The sequence below is a fragment of the Mizuhopecten yessoensis genome, unplaced genomic scaffold (assembly GCF_002113885.1).
Source record: "Mizuhopecten yessoensis strain PY_sf001 unplaced genomic scaffold, ASM211388v2 scaffold716109, whole genome shotgun sequence".
NCBI classification, from domain to species: domain Eukaryota; kingdom Metazoa; phylum Mollusca; class Bivalvia; order Pectinida; family Pectinidae; genus Mizuhopecten; species Mizuhopecten yessoensis.
Genome location: NW_018479952.1, coordinates 43579 through 62465, shown reverse-complemented (window position 1 = coordinate 62465; position 18887 = coordinate 43579). Strand labels below are relative to the sequence as shown.

General features: G+C 38.7%; 1 protein-coding gene across 4 annotated transcripts in view; it reads right to left on the bottom strand.

Moving 5' to 3' along the window:
* The window catches only part of LOC110441723 (cysteine-rich venom protein ophanin-like), a 56943-nt gene extending 40096 nt beyond the window's left edge, over positions 1 to 16847 (bottom strand). For all 4 annotated transcript variants that reach the window (XM_021484955.1, XM_021484956.1, XM_021484957.1 and 1 more), the window contains exon 1: positions 16620 to 16847. In XM_021484955.1, coding sequence (XP_021340630.1) covers positions 16620 to 16686 — 67 coding nt within the window. In that variant the 5' untranslated portion in view covers positions 16687 to 16847. The remainder of the gene's footprint in view (positions 1 to 16619) is intronic.
* Between the last annotated feature and the right edge of the window lie 2040 nt (positions 16848 to 18887).

Below are 18887 nucleotides of genomic sequence, written 5' to 3'. Positions count from 1 at the left end.
CAATAAAGATCATCTCTCTGTAAGGTTCTGTAACAGATTACACTTAAATTTATGTTGTTGCTTTTTTAATTTCATATCGTATTCAAAATGAACAGACTATTTTTTAAATACTTTTAAGAAGGCGTTAGTTTCTTTAAACATGCCAGGACAAAACAAATAATATTACTCAGTTTCTATCTCTGATCAGCACTGCGACTAAAACAAACTGACATTTGACCTTGTTCATAATGTATCTGGTGTAACTTTGCCGTTGTGTGTAATGAAATGTTGACACATGGAGTATTAACAAAATCAATTAAATGATTAAAAAGTTATTTTTATCACAATGGTTTCCGTAAGGAGATTTAAATTGATATCTGTATATTTAAGTAAAGATCGAATATCAACTTAATTAATTAATTCTACAGTTTGTATATTTGATCGTTTTATGACATAAATTGAAAATAGATAAATTTGAATTCGAATAAATATTCCAATTAGGAAGCATCCGGAGCATGGAGTGTATCCGACTGTGTATTACGTACAGATCGATACCATCAGGGTTGGTTTAATTTTACATACTAATGCGCTATGTACCTACACCGAGGGGTCGGTTTAGTCTCACCTAGTATACATTTCTAAAATACCTAGTCTCACCTAGTATACATTTCTGAAATACCTAGTCTCACCTAGCATACATTTCCAAAATACCTAGTCTCACCTAGCATACATTTCAATTTTCACACCTGGTCACAATTTGGTTATAGTCTGTTTCAAAATGATGTAGATGGTATTGTAATACATATTATAATTAAGAACTTATGTCTACTTTAATCAGAGAAATATTCCATTTTCTTTGTAAAGAATTATAATGACACGTGGTAGTAGATGAAATTTGAGTATTGAAAAAAAATGGATACATTTATTTAACCTGATAATAATAACGATTTTACAGATATTATCACAGGTACAGTACTAGCCGCCTACATGTTATTAAAATCTTAAATTATTGATTATTGATTAAGTAAAGATTCATTAACTAATCTTAATATCAAAGATTGTTTAAAATTCTGTAATGCATTGTCTTTAAATTTCAACTGATACAATAACAGTTGACTGAATGTTGTTTTTATATTTCCTCTATTTTATAGTTATGTCTGCAAAATTTCAATCTCAATCTGATTTTGTGTGGACATACACTGTAGATAGGAAAAATAATTATAATTTTAACTTATCATAATATCACAAATGTCAATATTGTCAACATTTATTCAAAGCTTGGGCTATTGGCCCTTATATGTGGTACACAGTGTACAAAAAACATCTTTCATGTCTGTGGAGGTACATTCCTAACACTGTCTTTGTTCTGAAGGAACATTTCTTTTTCTTCCAGTCTCAATGAATGCAAAGAAGTATTTAATCTACTGAGACATACATGTATTCTATACTTTACAGGAATATACTTCGGAAGATAAAATTGAAGAAAACAATTCGTACCATATACCGTCATAAGGTTTTGGTTAATAGCACCGTAGGCATGTGGTATTCCGTCTTTGCGTATTGCATAGTTATCTTCTCTTGGGAGCAGGTATTGATTGTTTCGTCATTGGTTTGTGCGAGAAAATTACGTCGTTTTCTCAAAAATTGATGACGTTACTCTCACAAACAAGTGACGTAACAATCAATACCTGTTCCCAAGAGAAGATAACTCTGCAATACGCAAAGACGGAATAGACGGAATTATAATATTTTAATGAAACTACTTTGAATATGTGTTTACCATTATACTGCATAAATAATGGAGTAATGTGTACCATATGATGTACAGTTAACGTGAAATGACCCTTCGTTGTCATTTTAAATGATTTCATTACATTAATGAAATACTACTAACTCGGGTTGAACTTATATATTTTTGAAACATTCATTTAACAAGCTTACATGACAAATTTATTCAACAATGGTATAAGGATGTTACAACCTTGACCAGAGAAATAATAATAAAGCGTGCCGCTACTTCTTCGATACCGAAAGAAATGCGACCAATGTCGCCACAAGTGGCGATCTTGGTTGGAGTTCCTGTGACGTGGAACAGAAAGTGGAGGTTTGTAGGCTCTGGTTAAGGATTGATGGAACCGTTCACGATATACTAATGTATAAAATACATTAGTCGTCAAAAGGAAAACGGAGAAGTTGGGAATGTCGTGTAAACAAATTTAAGTTAAAAGTCGAAACCGTTGGTATTCTAGACCAGTTACACCTTTACAAGATCGACTTTAGACGCTGCTTTATATCATACTGTATGTATCACAGGCGCCTATGTTGTAACTTAATATAATTATGTACAGTGCTAGTGATTTTACTTATTTTAAGGTGTGATAATGACTTTTAGTGTCTCATAAGCCAGATTTGGCTGGATGTCGATAACTGATCGATTTAAATTTTGAAATAGCTTTTATTTTTTGTAAAATCTGCTGTAGTTTCAATGTATATCGATATGTGACACTTAAATAAAACAAATTGTATTGTATTGTAATAATATGTAAAGTTAGGACATTTAATCTGATTTTCCCTATTATTATGATGAAGACTATAATAGATGAAGTGGAAACAATTTTATAAATAAATAAAATTTTACACCAAAAATCAATCCTATGTATACGTTCATATTCACATGGTAAGACACTTTATAGTACAGACTATAGTTTACCTGTAATTAAATCCTATTGTTCTCTAACTGACACCAAATTTCACCTAGCATACATCCAACACCTTACCTGTATATAGGAAAATACCAAATGTATGCTACGTGAGACGACACCGAGGGGCCGCGTTGGTCGAGTGGTTAAGGCGTCTGATCGACTACGATCACTAGCCCTCTGACACTCGGCCATCGTCTACGATCACTAGCCCTCTGACACTCGGCCATCGTCTACGATCACTAGCCCTCTGACACTCGGCCATCGTCTACGATCACTAGCCCTCTGACACTCGGCCATCGTCTACGATCACTAGCCCTCTGACACTCGGCCATCGTCTACGATCACTAGCCCTCTGACACTCGGCCATCGTCTACGATCACTAGCCCTCTGACACTCGGCCATCGTCTACGATCACTAGCCCTCTGACACTCGGCCATCGTCTACGATCACTAGCCCTCTGACACTCGGCCATCGTCTACGATCACTAGCCCTCTGACACTCGGCCATCGTCTACGATCACTAGCCCTCTGACACTCGGCCATCGTCTACGATCACTAGCCCTCTGACACTCGGCCATCGTCTACGATCACTAGCCCTCTGACACTCGGCCATCGTCTACGATCACTAGCCCTCTGACACTCGGCCATCGTCTACGATCACTAGCCCTCTGACACTCGGCCATCGTCTACGATCACTAGCCCTCTGACACTCGGCCATCGTCTACGATCACTAGCCCTCTGACACTCGGCCATCGTCTACGATCACTAGCCCTCTGACACTCGGCCATCGTCTACGATCACTAGCCCTCTGACACTCGGCCATCGTCTACGATCACTAGCCCTCTGACACTCGGCCATCGTCTACGATCACTAGCCCTCTGACACTCGGCCATCGTCTACGATCACTAGCCCTCTGACACTCGGCCATCGTCTACGATCACTAGCCCTCTGACACTCGGCCATCGTCTACGATCACTAGCCCTCTGACACTCGGCCATCGTCTACGATCACTAGCCCTCTGACACTCGGCCATCGTCTACGATCACTAGCCCTCTGACACTCGGCCATCGTCTACGATCACTAGCCCTCTGACACTCGGCCATCGTCTACGATCACTAGCCCTCTGACACTCGGCCATCGTCTACGATCACTAGCCCTCTGACACTCGGCCATCGTCTACGATCACTAGCCCTCTGACACTCGGCCATCGTCTACGATCACTAGCCCTCTGACACTCGGCCATCGTCTACGATCACTAGCCCTCTGACACTCGGCCATCGTCTACGATCACTAGCCCTCTGACACTCGGCCATCGTCTACGATCACTAGCCCTCTGACACTCGGCCATCGTCTACGATCACTAGCCCTCTGACACTCGGCCATCGTCTACGATCACTAGCCCTCTGACACTCGGCCATCGTCTACGATCACTAGCCCTCTGACACTCGGCCATCGTCTACGATCACTAGCCCTCTGACACTCGGCCATCGTCTACGATCACTAGCCCTCTGACACTCGGCCATCGTCTACGATCACTAGCCCTCTGACACTCGGCCATCGTCTACGATCACTAGCCCTCTGACACTCGGCCATCGTCTACGATCACTAGCCCTCTGACACTCGGCCATCGTCTACGATCACTAGCCCTCTGACACTCGGCCATCGTCTACGATCACTAGCCCTCTGACACTCGGCCATCGTCTACGATCACTAGCCCTCTGACACTCGGCCATCGTCTACGATCACTAGCCCTCTGACACTCGGCCATCGTCTACGATCACTAGCCCTCTGACACTCGGCCATCGTCTACGATCACTAGCCCTCTGACACTCGGCCATCGTCTACGATCACTAGCCCTCTGACACTCGGCCATCGTCTACGATCACTAGCCCTCTGACACTCGGCCATCGTCTACGATCACTAGCCCTCTGACACTCGGCCATCGTCTACGATCACTAGCCCTCTGACACTCGGCCATCGTCTACGATCACTAGCCCTCTGACACTCGGCCATCGTCTACGATCACTAGCCCTCTGACACTCGGCCATCGTCTACGATCACTAGCCCTCTGACACTCGGCCATCGACTACGATCACTAGCCCTCTGATACGCGGCCATCGTCTACGATCACTTGCCCTCTGACACTCGGCCATCGTCTACGACCACTAGCCCTCTGACACTCGGCCATCGTCTACGATCACTAGCCCTCTGACACTCGGTCATTAGCCCTCCGACACTCGGCCATCGTCGACGATCACTAGCCCTCTGACACGCGGCCATCGACTACGATCACTAGCCCTCTGACACTCGGCCATCGTCTACGATCAATAGCCCTCTGACACTTGGTAGGCTGCGATATGTTCCTGTTGTCTCCTTGTGATAGCGCGGAACTGATGCCGACTTTATAGTGCTACCTCACTGAAGAGCGCCGGCAGGACACCCCACCCGATCACATTACTAGTATACTGACAACGGTCGAACCGGTCGTCCCACTCCTAAATTGCTGAGCGTTGAGCAGGAGTAGAAAATATCATTTTTACAGACTCTGGTATGTTTCAGTCAGGGGACAGAACCCAAATCCTTCCTCACAGAGGCGAACGCTCAACTAAAGGCCAAAAGTGAGGCATTGTCAAGGGAGACATTAGGAAGAAAAAGATGTTTAGAAAGAAGAGAAAAGATAAGATCCCAAATTTAGTCGCGTCTTACAAAAGTTGTACGAACATGCAATGGGGGAAGCAGGTACGGCTCATTGTCCAAAGAAATAAATCAGTAAAACAAAAAGTAATCTATTAATTAAAATGTATTTCTTTAACAACAATTATGAGACAAGTTATACAAACTCACATTACTTACTCTTGTTGGCCCGGATGTTAGCGCGCACGGGGTTCTTAATGTCGGAGGAAACCGGAGTAACCGGAGAAAAACCGTCGGGTTCAAATATTAATTATGAAAAGACAAAAGGATTATATATAGGAAGGTGGGAAAATAAAGAACCAGAATTTAGACAAATTTCTTGGACAAAAGGAGCAGTAATAACCTTAGGAATACATAATGGCTTCAATATATATATAAAAAAGATGATATATGGAGAAAACTTATTAATAAAATGAAAAATTACTTGCAAGTATGGAAAACTAGAGATTTGATATTTGGTAGGAAAATGCTCATAAATAAATCACTTATTCTATTAATAATGGGGTTTGAAATAGAGATAAGAAGAATACCTGCTACTTATTAATATTAATAATAATACTTCTATGTTCTTATAACCGCTTTATCACAACCCAGCTCGTAGGTCGTCTCAAAGCGGTTCACAAATTATTATCCGTGGTTATAGGGCCTTTGCAACCAACCAATATCTTTCTCAACTCTCTGGGGAGCATACAGCCGGTGCTGCCATTTCGGCGATCAAAGCTAGTATTCTACAATTCTAGAACTACCCAACCACGTACTCATTTACAGCTGAGTAGACTGGAACAAGCGGAGTAAAGGTATCTCGCTGAAAGATAAAACGCAGTGCCGTGCCCTGCCTCGAACCCGCAACCCTTCGGTCACGAGCCAGGCGTCCTACCAATGGACTATCGTGTCTATTTAAATAACCCTAATTATTTGGAGTTTCATCTGGAATAACAAAACCAATCAAATAGAAAGAAAGACTTGCTGTCTCAATAAAATTGAAGGAGGTATAGGCATGATTGACATAGAGACATTTGTTATGGCAAAGTATATAAAGACAATTTATAGAATAATTCATTCAAAGAAAGAAAGCTGGAATGTCCTAGGGAAACATTGGTTGTGTAAATATGATCAGAAATACATGTGCTAAGATGACTATGTCTATGTTAATGTACTCATAGTGATGGACTGATTAGTGAATACATATCAACATTTTATGATAAAGCCCTTGAAGCATGGAGAACACTGTTAGAACAATAAACGCTAGAAGCAAAAAAAAGTTGCCAATGAAAATTTATTTGGAAATCAGAACATAGTATTCGAACAAAAACCGTTATTCCATCAATCCTTCGCAGATAGTGGTATAAGAAAAGTTAGCGATGTTATCGACTTAGATCGAATTACGTCTAAAAGTGAGGAATACATCTTCCATAACCTAAATGATAAGACTAACATGATATCCCAATAGGCAAAACTAAAATCTGCAATGCTGGAGATAAAACGAAAAATAAATGTTGATAGTGAAAATAATGTATCATCTACAAAACTACACCGTATGCAACATATAGAAATACGAGACGAAATTTACGAGGTCATTACATGTGACAAACTTAAACTAAGGCATATCAAGGAAAAGTTAATCTCTAAGATAGTCCCTAAAGCTCAGTCAAAGTGGGAAGTCTACTTCTGTAAACATTCACCATGGATACGTATATTAAAAATCCTGCACGACACACCCATCACAAACAAAATAAAAGAGATTAGCTGGACAGACATACACAACATTAATTATACGGAAAGTAGACTACTAACAATGAGAAAATCAGAAGGCAAATGTCACTTTTGCAATGATGATTTAGATACTCTGAATCACTTATTCTGGTCATTTCCAATTATAAAGTAATTTATAGTTTAAGGTTTTTTCTCATGAGTCAAAGCGTGCCTAACTGTAATGACATGGCTTTTGATCCAAATAAAATAAATATTTTGCTGGGGTTTTCGTCTGTAATTCATACCACAAGCATTGTGTGTAAATTAATTGTGTTCACAGCTAAATGGCTTATATGAAAAGAATGAAATATGATAAAATACCAAAATAAGAGAAATTATATCACAGAACTATTCATTTACTTCAAATTAACGTGTACACGCAATTTAGACAAAATCATTCGCAGTAAAATGTCAAAACACAAATAAGTCTTACGAAAGATCAAGCAAAATATTGAAGGGACATGTAGATAAGGTGTGTATTTCTTTATCAATGACTTTATACAATTGGGAAAGATATGCTATTACTTTTGATAGATTATATGTTCATAGTATATATACGATAGCGTCATGAATGAGCAATATGTAAATGTAGTTTGTAACGATAACGTCATGTATGAGCAATATTTATCATACCTCTACTTTATTTACTCTATATAAAAGTAATTGGTTAAATCGAATGTATCCTCACTTTTGCCTGACTGTGTTTTAGTCATGTGTGTTAGTCTGGGAACTAAAACACACCTACACTCGGATGTTTCCGCCGAGCCAATCAGGCGAAAGGTGGGCGGAGCTTGTTACCGAACTCGGAAACGACGCGCGAGATGGGCGGAGCTTGCTACCGAACTCTGAAGCATTTGGCTCCATTGCCATCAAAGGGGTAGTTGGGACGTGAAGCTAAACAACTATGGTTTACAAATATTTTCTAGTTAAAACTATCTCTCCAGTGTGTATCAGTATAATAAAACGGTTAAAGTATTGGGTTGAGGAATATAGCAAGTTTCTGGTGTCCCTTGTCCATGCCTATTTCCCCTCGGCTTTGCCTCGGGAAATAGACCTGGTCTCGGGACACCAGAAACTTGCTATATACCTCAACCCCATACTTTAACTGTATAGTAAATGTAGTTTGTAACGATAACGTCACGTATGGGCAATATGTAAATGTGGTTTGTAGTGAAAACGTCATGTATGAGCAATATGTAAATGTGGTTTGCAGTGAAAACGTCATGCATGAGCAATATGTAAGTATTGTTTAAAGAATAATAATAAAAAGTCTTATCACCGAAAAAAAGCAACACCTACTAAATAGGGTACATGGGGTTTACTTGTGCCCGAGATATTCCTTCCCTGACCTTTTAGAAAGGAAGGTAATCTCATAAAATATGTTCGGTGACTGCGTGACATCTTTCAGATTCTAGGGGTAGATACGTAGAGCGGAACCCTTGGATCTCCGACCACGTGAATGTTTGATACACACTTGTACCTCTACACAAATATCCATCAGTTACACAATCCTACCATACGGGATGGCTGGATGTGTAGGTTATTTTTATTTGGTTATTCGGTTATTTCTACATAAAACGAAAACCAGTAAAAAACAAAAACTTCAGCAGCTCATTATTACTCAAGCTCCCAAATTTCAGTATAACAAAACCTCCAATAGTTAAATACATTCAAACAGCAATAAAATACACACAGCTTTCAGCAGCTCATTTTAACTCAACCTCCAATAGTTCAGTATAACCTTACATCCCATAATTCAATATAACTCAACATCCTATAGCTCAATATAACTCAACATCCTATAGCTCAATATAACTCAACATCCTATAGCTCAATATACCTCAACATCCTATAGCTCAATATAACTCAGCATCCTATAGCTCAATATAACTCAACATCCTATAGCTCAATATAACTCAACATCCTATAGCTCAATATGACTCAACATCCTATAGCTCAAAATAACACAACATCCTATAGCTCAATATATCTCAACATCCTATAGCTCAATATATCTCAACATCCTATAGCTCAATATACTCAACATCCTATAGCTCAAAATAACACAACATCCTATAGCTCAATATAGCTCATCTACCCATATTCCAATATAACTCAACATCCTATACCTCAATATAACTCAACATCCTATCCCCCAATATATTTCAACATCCTATAGCTCAATATGACTCAACATCCTATAGCTCAAAATAACACAACATCCTATAGCTCAATATAACTCAACATCCTATAGCTCAATATAACTCAACATCCCATAGTTCAATATAACTCAACATCCTATAGTTCAATATAACTCTATAGCTCAATATCACTCAACATCCCATAGCTCAATATAACACAACCTCCAATAGTATACAGTTAAAGTATGGGGTTGAGGGATATAGCAAATTTCTGGTGTCCCGAGACCAGGTCTATTTCCCGAGGCGAAGCCGAGGGAAATAGGCATGGTCAAAGGACACCAGAATCTTGCTATATTCCTCAAACCCATACATTAACCGTTTTATTATACCGATACACACTGGAGAGATAGTTTTAACTAGAAAATATTTGTAAACCATAAGCTGTATAGCTTCACGTCCCAACTACCCTTTTGATGGCAATGGAACCAAATGCTTCCGAGTTCGGTAGCAAGCCCCGCCCACCTCGCGCGTCACTGCCGAGTTCGGTAACAAGCTCCGCCCACCTCTCGCCTGATTGGCTCGGCGGAAACACCCGAGTGTAGGTGTGTTTTAGTTCCCACACTTACACACAGGACTAAAACACACTCAGGCAAAAGTGGGGATATATTCGATTAAACCAATTACTTTTGTATAGAGTAAATAAAGTAGAGGTGTAACAATTCAGTTTAACTCAACCTCCAATAGCTCAATTTAACCCAACCTCCAATAGTTCGGAATAACCCACCCTCCAATAGTTCAGAATAACCCACCCTCCAATAGTTCAGAATAACCCACCCTCCAACATTTCAGAATAACCCAACCTCCAGTAGCTCAGAATAACCCACCCTCCAACAGTTCAGAATAACCCAACCTCCAGTAGCTCAGAATAACCCACCCTCCAACAGTTCAGAATAACCCACCTCCAATAGTTCTGTGTAACTAAACCTTTTATCGTTCAGTCTCAGTCAATAGTTACTCATTTAACTGTTACACTATCTATATAGCTAACGGAATTATTTTGCATTGATTGTTCTACTGTTATCCTAGCTGAATGTTTATATCACAGATGATTCATTGACGGTACTTAACGCCCTATTTACGGTTTTTACTGGGGCTATGTAGAGAAAGGTTTCGTACCACTTCATATAGTCAGTCGTCATAGTAACGATGGCCGGTTATCCTAGCAACGAAGGCCGGTCGTCCTAGAAACGATCCCCCGACAGTTATTGTCAGTCAAATAATACTTCTGTTTTTATAAACAGATATTAACTCCATGTTTAGTCACTGCTTCCCGTTTATGCCTGAAAATCTATTGATGTGAATAATAGCTTAAATGTCAACAAGGAGAAACGCAATGAAACTGTCTATACATGGAATAGGATTTGTGTTTATGTACATGCAGAATCAATCTGAAGACCACTTGGGCCTCTCCGTCATTTAAAAAAAAATGATTTTATATTCTTTTTAAGAATAATGGAAAGGCCTTAGTGGGTTTCCAATTGTTGTACAGTTTATGAAAATGATACCATAGGATTAAATTCGAAATATTTATAATGATATCAAGTTTTATAAAATGAATAATCGGATAACCATTTGGGCCCTTCCCTCATTCTGTAGAAAAACTCGTTTTTTGATTACCTAATATTACCTAACCTTTACATACAGTCACGTATGTAAACATAGACTAAATGTATGTACACAATTCAATGAATGTATGAAGCTAATCAGTGTGATTTGTATTGAAATGAGCCGGATTATTTTTTATTAAGGATTAGTTTTGTTGAAAGCCAGACAAAAGTGTTTTTTTGGAAATGTGCAGTATGTTGAAACAGCGTGCAATTTTAAAGAAATATAATTCTATTCTTCTTTTTAAACTGATAAACAATTACATTTCCAATAATAATTCATTATACATTTTATAAAACAAGTTCGCCGGCGATAAAACCATGTGTATTGATTTTTAACAATAATTGACATTAAATATTTACAATATGAAACTAAGCAAAGAGCCTAACAGAATAGCAACTCTAAAAGTCAGAGTTTAATCCAACTCCCGGTTAGTTTATCAAAATAGGTTTACAATATACTATTTGTTTGTACGGGTTTTATATGGATGTCTATAGTCTACCGCCGAGAAGAAAGATTAGGGGAGTGAGAAAACATATATATCAACGCCGAGAAGAAAGATCAGGGGAGTGAGAAAACATATATATCCCAAGAAGTACAATGGGGGCAGCTGGTTAGTTACTGGTTTCTGCAGTGTCCCCTAAGCAAAGAAAGAGAGGACTACGGCGGCCAAGTGGTGATTCTGCTACCACTAGCCCTCCACCACTGGGTTGCGGGTTCGAGACTCACGTGGGGCAGTCGCCAGGTACTGGCTGTAGGTCGGTGGCTTTTCTCCGGGAACTCCGGCTTTCCCCCACTACCAAAATCTGGCCCGTCCTTAAAAGACCACAACTGTTAATAGGACGTAAAACACAAACTAACCCTAACCAGAGGACAACAAAGAAAAGACCTGCTTCAGCAGTGCCTCACATTAGTCGCTTCCTACGACATGTAATGGAAGACAACAAGCCTGTTCTTTTCCTGAAGCTGCACAGGGCGCTTACAATATACGCTTGTCAGATACGGTATCAGAGAGGAGAATTATAATAAATATTAGCGTCCTCGGTCAATATATCTCTTCTCGGGTCGATAAATCCAGGTATCGACCTCAGCCTAAGGCTATAATTGAATATTATTAAAATTAATAACAGATACCATACGGCGAGTTCCGAGACCCAGTAACACTACTGGGTATGGTACATTTGTACATCTTTTGTACTTATTACGTTTTATATACTTATACAAATCTGTATAATGTACAGAATCAAGGCTACAAACCCATTTGAAGGTCTTTAAAGCTAAGTAATGACATGTCAATATGATTGTCAAAGCGTTTATAGTTCAAAATAACATACAATTACATCCTTAAACAAATACGCCACGGCCATTTTTAATTTCAAACGCATGTTTTCATTTCTTCAAAACCTAAGGTCGTCGATCGAACAGTGGGTCCACTTTCACCGTGTTTAGATACAAATTTACATAGGTTCATCCTCAAAGAAATGCGCCATCGCCGCTTTTAATTTCAAGATCGTGTTTTCATTGTTCAGAGTGTAAGGTCGCCGATCGAACACACGGCCTATTTTAACCGTATTTACATATTGTTAACGTATCAAGTATTGACAAATGCTAAAAATGAGTATCAGGAGGTAGTTTTAAAGATTTTTGTGTTTGTCATCTTAAATGTCTGCCCCTCGGCACAGATTCGGGCAAGACTTTTAATAATCTTACCCCCGGGGTTGAGATTTTTTGCTGCCTTACTCCTAAAGTGGAGAATGATTATTTTTCTCCCAAATCAAATACAAGTGGTTATTTCACGAAATAAAAACTCTAATTTCATGTCTGTGTTCAGATCGGAGTTATTGAATTGTTACATTACATGTTTGATGTATGTGACGTCATGCAATTATTATGATAAGATTTTATACACAGTGATGTTGAAAGTACACAGATATGTATCAAAGAATAGCAACATTTTTTTGTTATTGAAATGGTTTTAGCAAAAATCACCGAAAATGGCAATACTTATCAAATCGACTGGTTTAAAGAATTCTTACTAGCTGAACAGAAGGAATAGTATTATATAGATCCAAACAGTTGATGAAACATATCTTTTATTCTGTGATTTCCTCTTTTCAGAAGACGCAGAGCAAACCCCCAACAATCTGCAAGGGAAATCTGCTATTTCCGCCTGAGAGACTCTATTGCAATTTTATCTTAAAATACTGAACTTGTACAACAATAAAACTTGTCTTTTCTGAACACAATACTTTGTTTCAAACGGTCTTCGTCTGGGACAGTTTATCTGTGTAAGGTGTTCCACTTATGTTTTTTTCCCCATTGCCATTAACAACTACTTATACTGTAGTTTTACACCTGACGGGATATGACACGAGATTATCAAACCTGAACAAAAGAGTTCCGAACTAATTATTTCTTTAGAATGACTTTGTGAATGGCACATATTCAGTTACATTGATAACTGACTCGTAATGTAAGAATCAAATTATTGATAAAACTTAGGTAACTCTGAATAACTAGAAAGTGTCATGTGTAAACGGCAAAATTATAAAACCTGCATTTCTAATGAATATGAAAATATTTGTTCATGACACAACAATCGATGACAGATAAAAATAAATTATTCTTATGTAAAGATATTAAGAAAACTTATTCTCTAGAAAAATACCTATCTATTACTAATGAATTTACGAATGTTAGATACAAAATTCAGATTGTATGAGCATAACTTGAACTAGCTATAGGATGATTAAGGAAAACCCAAAGAGTATATGTATATAACATGTCTTGTTCTAGAAGATGGGAAACATTTCTTCTTCAGATTAAGCTATTCCGTCTTTGCGTATTGCAGAGTTATCTTCTCTTATGGGCAAGTATTGATTGTTACGTCATTAGTTTGTGAGAGTAACGTCATCAATTTTTGAGAAAACGACCACAGAAACCAATGACGTAACAATCAATACCTGCTCACAAGAGAAGATAACTCTGCAATACGCAAAGAAGGAATAATGCACACCTGAGAAAAGACTACTTAAACAAAGAGGGGTTTATGCTAAACACAAAGACTTTGATACAATTTTTTTACTGACAATATTCATAAAACAGTCACCTGAACTGAGGAGAGTAGGTCTGGCTTCTGTGTAAGTTTATATATTGTTCAAAATTTTGAAGTTTCTTAAGTTGGTTGTTTTGTTATTTACCTTCAAGTTACAGTGTAACTAATAAAATATCAATAAAATATTGAATCGAATCGAAATACTTCATAATATGAAGGTCACAAAATTTTATCTTTAAACAAGAAAATATCTGCGACATACCTCTCCAATCACAACCAGCAATACGATCTAGACTTGTATATTATACATTGAGCACATCTATTTACATGGTGTCTGGGGCAAGGGGTCAAGAAACACATCTTCTTGGATAGTAGCCACTGGCTACAGCTACTGACCGAGCCCCGGGCCAAAGTTTGTATACATCCATCATTATCGGAAGTTGTCTTAAAGTTGTATGTATTTCTATAAACACACATAATCTATACCCTAGGTTTATTTATAAACAGACGAGATAAACAAACTATACATGATGTCGTTATAATTATCATATCACTAGGACGTTCATGTTCATATTAGTCGGTCATGTACAACCGGAGGTCACGTGCCTCGTTGCACGTACATAATGAAATAAACAACCTACGACTTCAATTTTAAGTCAAAATGAGTGATTTCGTAATATTTTCGTAAAAACATTGACTGTTGAAAGGTTTAAATACTCAAAATTACAAATCAGGGTAGATCTTATTTCGTAACTGTTTTCTCAAAGTGGTCAATCAATATGAGTAGAACGTACAGCAAACGACAAACTCAAAATAAACGTTGTATCTCGTATATACAGAATGTCTACCCCAAAATGGCAGATGTATTTTGTTAAACCATTAGATTTATCTCTAAAACTCTCCCTGCAATTTCGAGTAGAGATGTTTTGGTCAGAAACGACCAGCAGATGATACGACCAATGTAAACTAGAAACAGATACGAGTCTATCTCCCATTCTATCTCAAGTATAGGGTGTAGACCACTACACTTAGTTAACGACCATGGGTCAAGTGTTATCGTTACTTTATAAACTGTACCAGTTAATATTGAATTAACATCAAGCATGATAATGCAGATCATCAAGTGAAATACTGTTTTTCGTGTAATGGTATACACGCGTCGAGCATTGGTGAGTGAGATCTTACTTTACTCGCATCCTTTTATTTGAAAACCGTGTCTACAGTCAAAGAAAGGCCAAACACGTACGATATGTCTAAGGTTCGGGTGTTGGTAACGCCAAGGTCGATAAACTCACGTGTCAGTACCGTCAGTTGTCGGTAAAGTCAGGTTTCAGTAATCTCAGGTGTTGATAACGTCAGACGTCGGTAACATCAGGCGTCAGTAATGTCAGGCGTCGGTAACATCAGGATTGGAAATTATCACGATCAGGCGTCAGTTCTGTCAGGTATCGTTAAAGTCAGGTTTCATGTTGCATGTACGTTATGCGTTGGTAACGTCAGGCGTCGGTAACATCAGGGTCGGTAATGTCAGGGGTCAATACCGTCAGCTAGGTGTCAGTAAAGTCAGGTTTCAGTAACGTCAAGTGTTGGTAATGTCAGGCGTCGGTAACATCAGGTTCGGTAATTATCACGGTCAGGCGTCAGAACTGTCAGGTGTCGGTAAAGTCAGGTTTTGTTTCAGTAACATCAAGTGTCAGTAACGTCAGTCGTCGGTTATCAAGGTCAGGCGTCAGTACTGTCAGGTGTCGGTAACGTCATGTGTTTGTAATAGCAGGTTCAACAATACAGAAAATGTTTGATACATTCCATAGATATGATTGGGCGGTACACTGATATAAATATTTTATTTTCTCGTGTGAGACTGGGAAGCATAAATAGTTAATTTAAATTTCCATTTTGGACGTTGATGCTTACGATAACCTGCAGTGCGTAAACTTGGAATTCGTCGATGTCACAAAAGATATTAAATTAAGCTAATCATTTTGACACAAGTCCGTGACGCTGTTTTTTACAACTGGCATGTTGTGTAATTATGATCGGTCTATGGTTTAATTATTCATTAACTTCGTACAAAATATAGACATAATTTTAGTACACATCCGAGCGGCACAGCCACTTAACCAAGGGAACATATAGGAACGGGGACGGAGATGGGTTGAGTCGATGTTAACAGAAAATCAATACCATCCCCACCCACATCCTGCCCCATTTCCTTTAAAATTAAGATGATGTAATACATTCGGTTGCATGACCAACACGTACTCATTGAAACATATTATTTTAGAGAGAGATCGGTTGGGGCGGGATTAGGAAAAAATTGTAGGGATGTTTTAGATGTGATAAGGATGTTTAAAGTAAGAAAATTAAATGTACATGGTTTTAAGAAACACCAACACTTGGAGTTGGGTGTGTGATGGAGATCCCCGATACACTGATGTATCCGACGTTACCAGTACAAATTAGTGTACAGTGAATTATTACATAAAAGGGGTTTATCAAACAGATATTAAGAGACAGTGTTATGTCCCTGTGTTTGATTTTCTCAAACGGATACTAATGCGGATATAATTTGTGTATTGGCATAGTATCTGTCCACCACACACGTACACACATCACAAGCACACACACCTACCTTGTACAAGAAATGAGAAGAGTAGAATCCGAAAAACTATTCGTATCTCCACACCAAAGAGTTCCATCTCGATGTTTTCAGCTCGCAGGGTGTAACGACTGATGTCGACTCCCCTCTTAAGCCTGTCACTGCAACCCGACGGTCAGTGACGTAGCCTATCGATCGTCACGCTCCAGTGGATCCACTAGTATTGTTATATACGTATATGTTGATACACTGACATCTACTAGTAAATAGATAGGGTGTATCCATACAGCATTACCGTAAGTGTCCCCTTATTTTGATGACAAAATCACAAGATTTTTATTTATTTTTACTTTTTATTTACTTATCTTTACAGTGTCGTTTTCGGCAAAATTGAACTCTTTTCGTGTCTTTAATCCCAAAAAATATTAACAAAAGACTGCAATTAAGATGCGTGTTTGATATTACTTAAAAAAAATATATTAAAACGTGTCTGATAAAAAAAAAACTTGACATTGTTGTTTTGAAAGTTTTTCTTTAAATAGGTTACAAAAACAAAAACCTAAATGCATAAAAAAAAAAAAAAAAATACTGAACGGGTTGCATCCTTTCCGCCATAGATGTTCTCCACAGTCATAACATGTATGTGCCATGTTGTGTTTGAATCATTTTGTATAAGCATTTACCACATTAAGCGTTTTGGTGACCAAACTTATTTAAAAATAAAAAGATATTAATATGGGTCAGCAAGACAGTTCGGCGTTAAAAACGAAAGCGAATACGATTATATTAGTGGGGAATTTGCAATTTTAAGGACAAATGCCGCTTTACGCGTTCTTGGTGGCTAATATAGGAATCGGTGGACATATATGATTAGCTATCGACTCCTATATTGTATATACATATATATTGGTCTGGTCAGTTCAACGTTTCAGCTGTAGCTCAGGGAAACTGAGTCTGAGTTATGTCCCTTTATCCCACTGCAGAACTGACCAGTCTGTTTAACTACAGTTGGAACCTGTATGACCTTATTCTGATGATGGGCAGTGAAGACTACCATATGACCTTGGAGGATCTTTTCTGGAGGTTAAACTGTTAAAACTAACGATTAACCCTGTGTGACCTTATTGTGTTGACCTGCTTTTAGAACAACCGTATGTGTCTGTATGACTTTAGAATGTTGTTTAACCGTTATAAATACAGTGTGACCCTGTATGACCTTATTGTGTTACTGAATCGTTAAGACTACCTCGTAACCCTGTATGATCTTATGTCATTGTGATGTGTGTCCGTTAAGATTACGTGTGACCCTGTATGACCTTATGGTGTTGATGTGCCTTTAGGACTCCAACGTGGCCATATATGATTTTGTTGTGATGTTGAACCGTAAACACTCCCGATTGACCATGTATATTGATTTGACAGGCCGTTAAGACTACTGTGTGGCCCTGTATGATAGTAATGTGTTGATGGGCCGTTATGACTACTGAGTGGCCCTGTATGGTAGTAATGTGTTGGTGGGCCGTTAAGACTCCTGTGTGGCCTTGTATGGTAGTAATGTGTTTATGGGCCGTTAAAACTACTGTGTGACCCTGGATGATAGTAATGTGTTGATGGGCCGTTATGGCTACTGTGTGGCCTTGTATGGTAGTAATGTGTTTATGGGCCGTTAAAACTACTGTGTGACCCTGGATGATAGTAATGTGTTGATGGGCCGTTATGACTACTGTGTGTCCCTGTATGATAGTAATGTGTTGATGGGCCTTTATGACTACTGTGTGGCCCTGTATGGTAGTAATGTGTTGGTGGGCCGTTAAGACTACTGTGTGGCCTTGTATGGTAGTAATGTGTTGATGGGCCGTTAAGACTACTGTGTGGCCTTGTATGATAGTAATGTGTTGATGGGTCGTTAAAACTACTGTGTGGCCCTGTATGATAGTAATGTGTTGATGGGCCGTTAAAACTACTGTGTGGCCCTGTATGATAGTAATGTGTTGATGGGCCGTTAAAACTACTGTGTGGCCCTGTATGATAGTAATGTGTTGATGGGCCGTTATGACTACTGTGTGGCCTTGTATGGTAGTAATGTGTTTATGGGCCGTTAAAACTACTGTGTGACCCTGTATGATAGTAATGTGTTGATGGGCCGTTAAGACTACTGTGTGGCACTGTATGATAGTAATGTGTTGATGAGCCGTTAAGACTACTGTGTGGCCTTGTATGATAGTAATGTGTTGATGGGCCGTTAAGACTCCTGTGTGGCCTTGTATGATAGTAATGTGTTGATGGGTCGTTAAAACTACT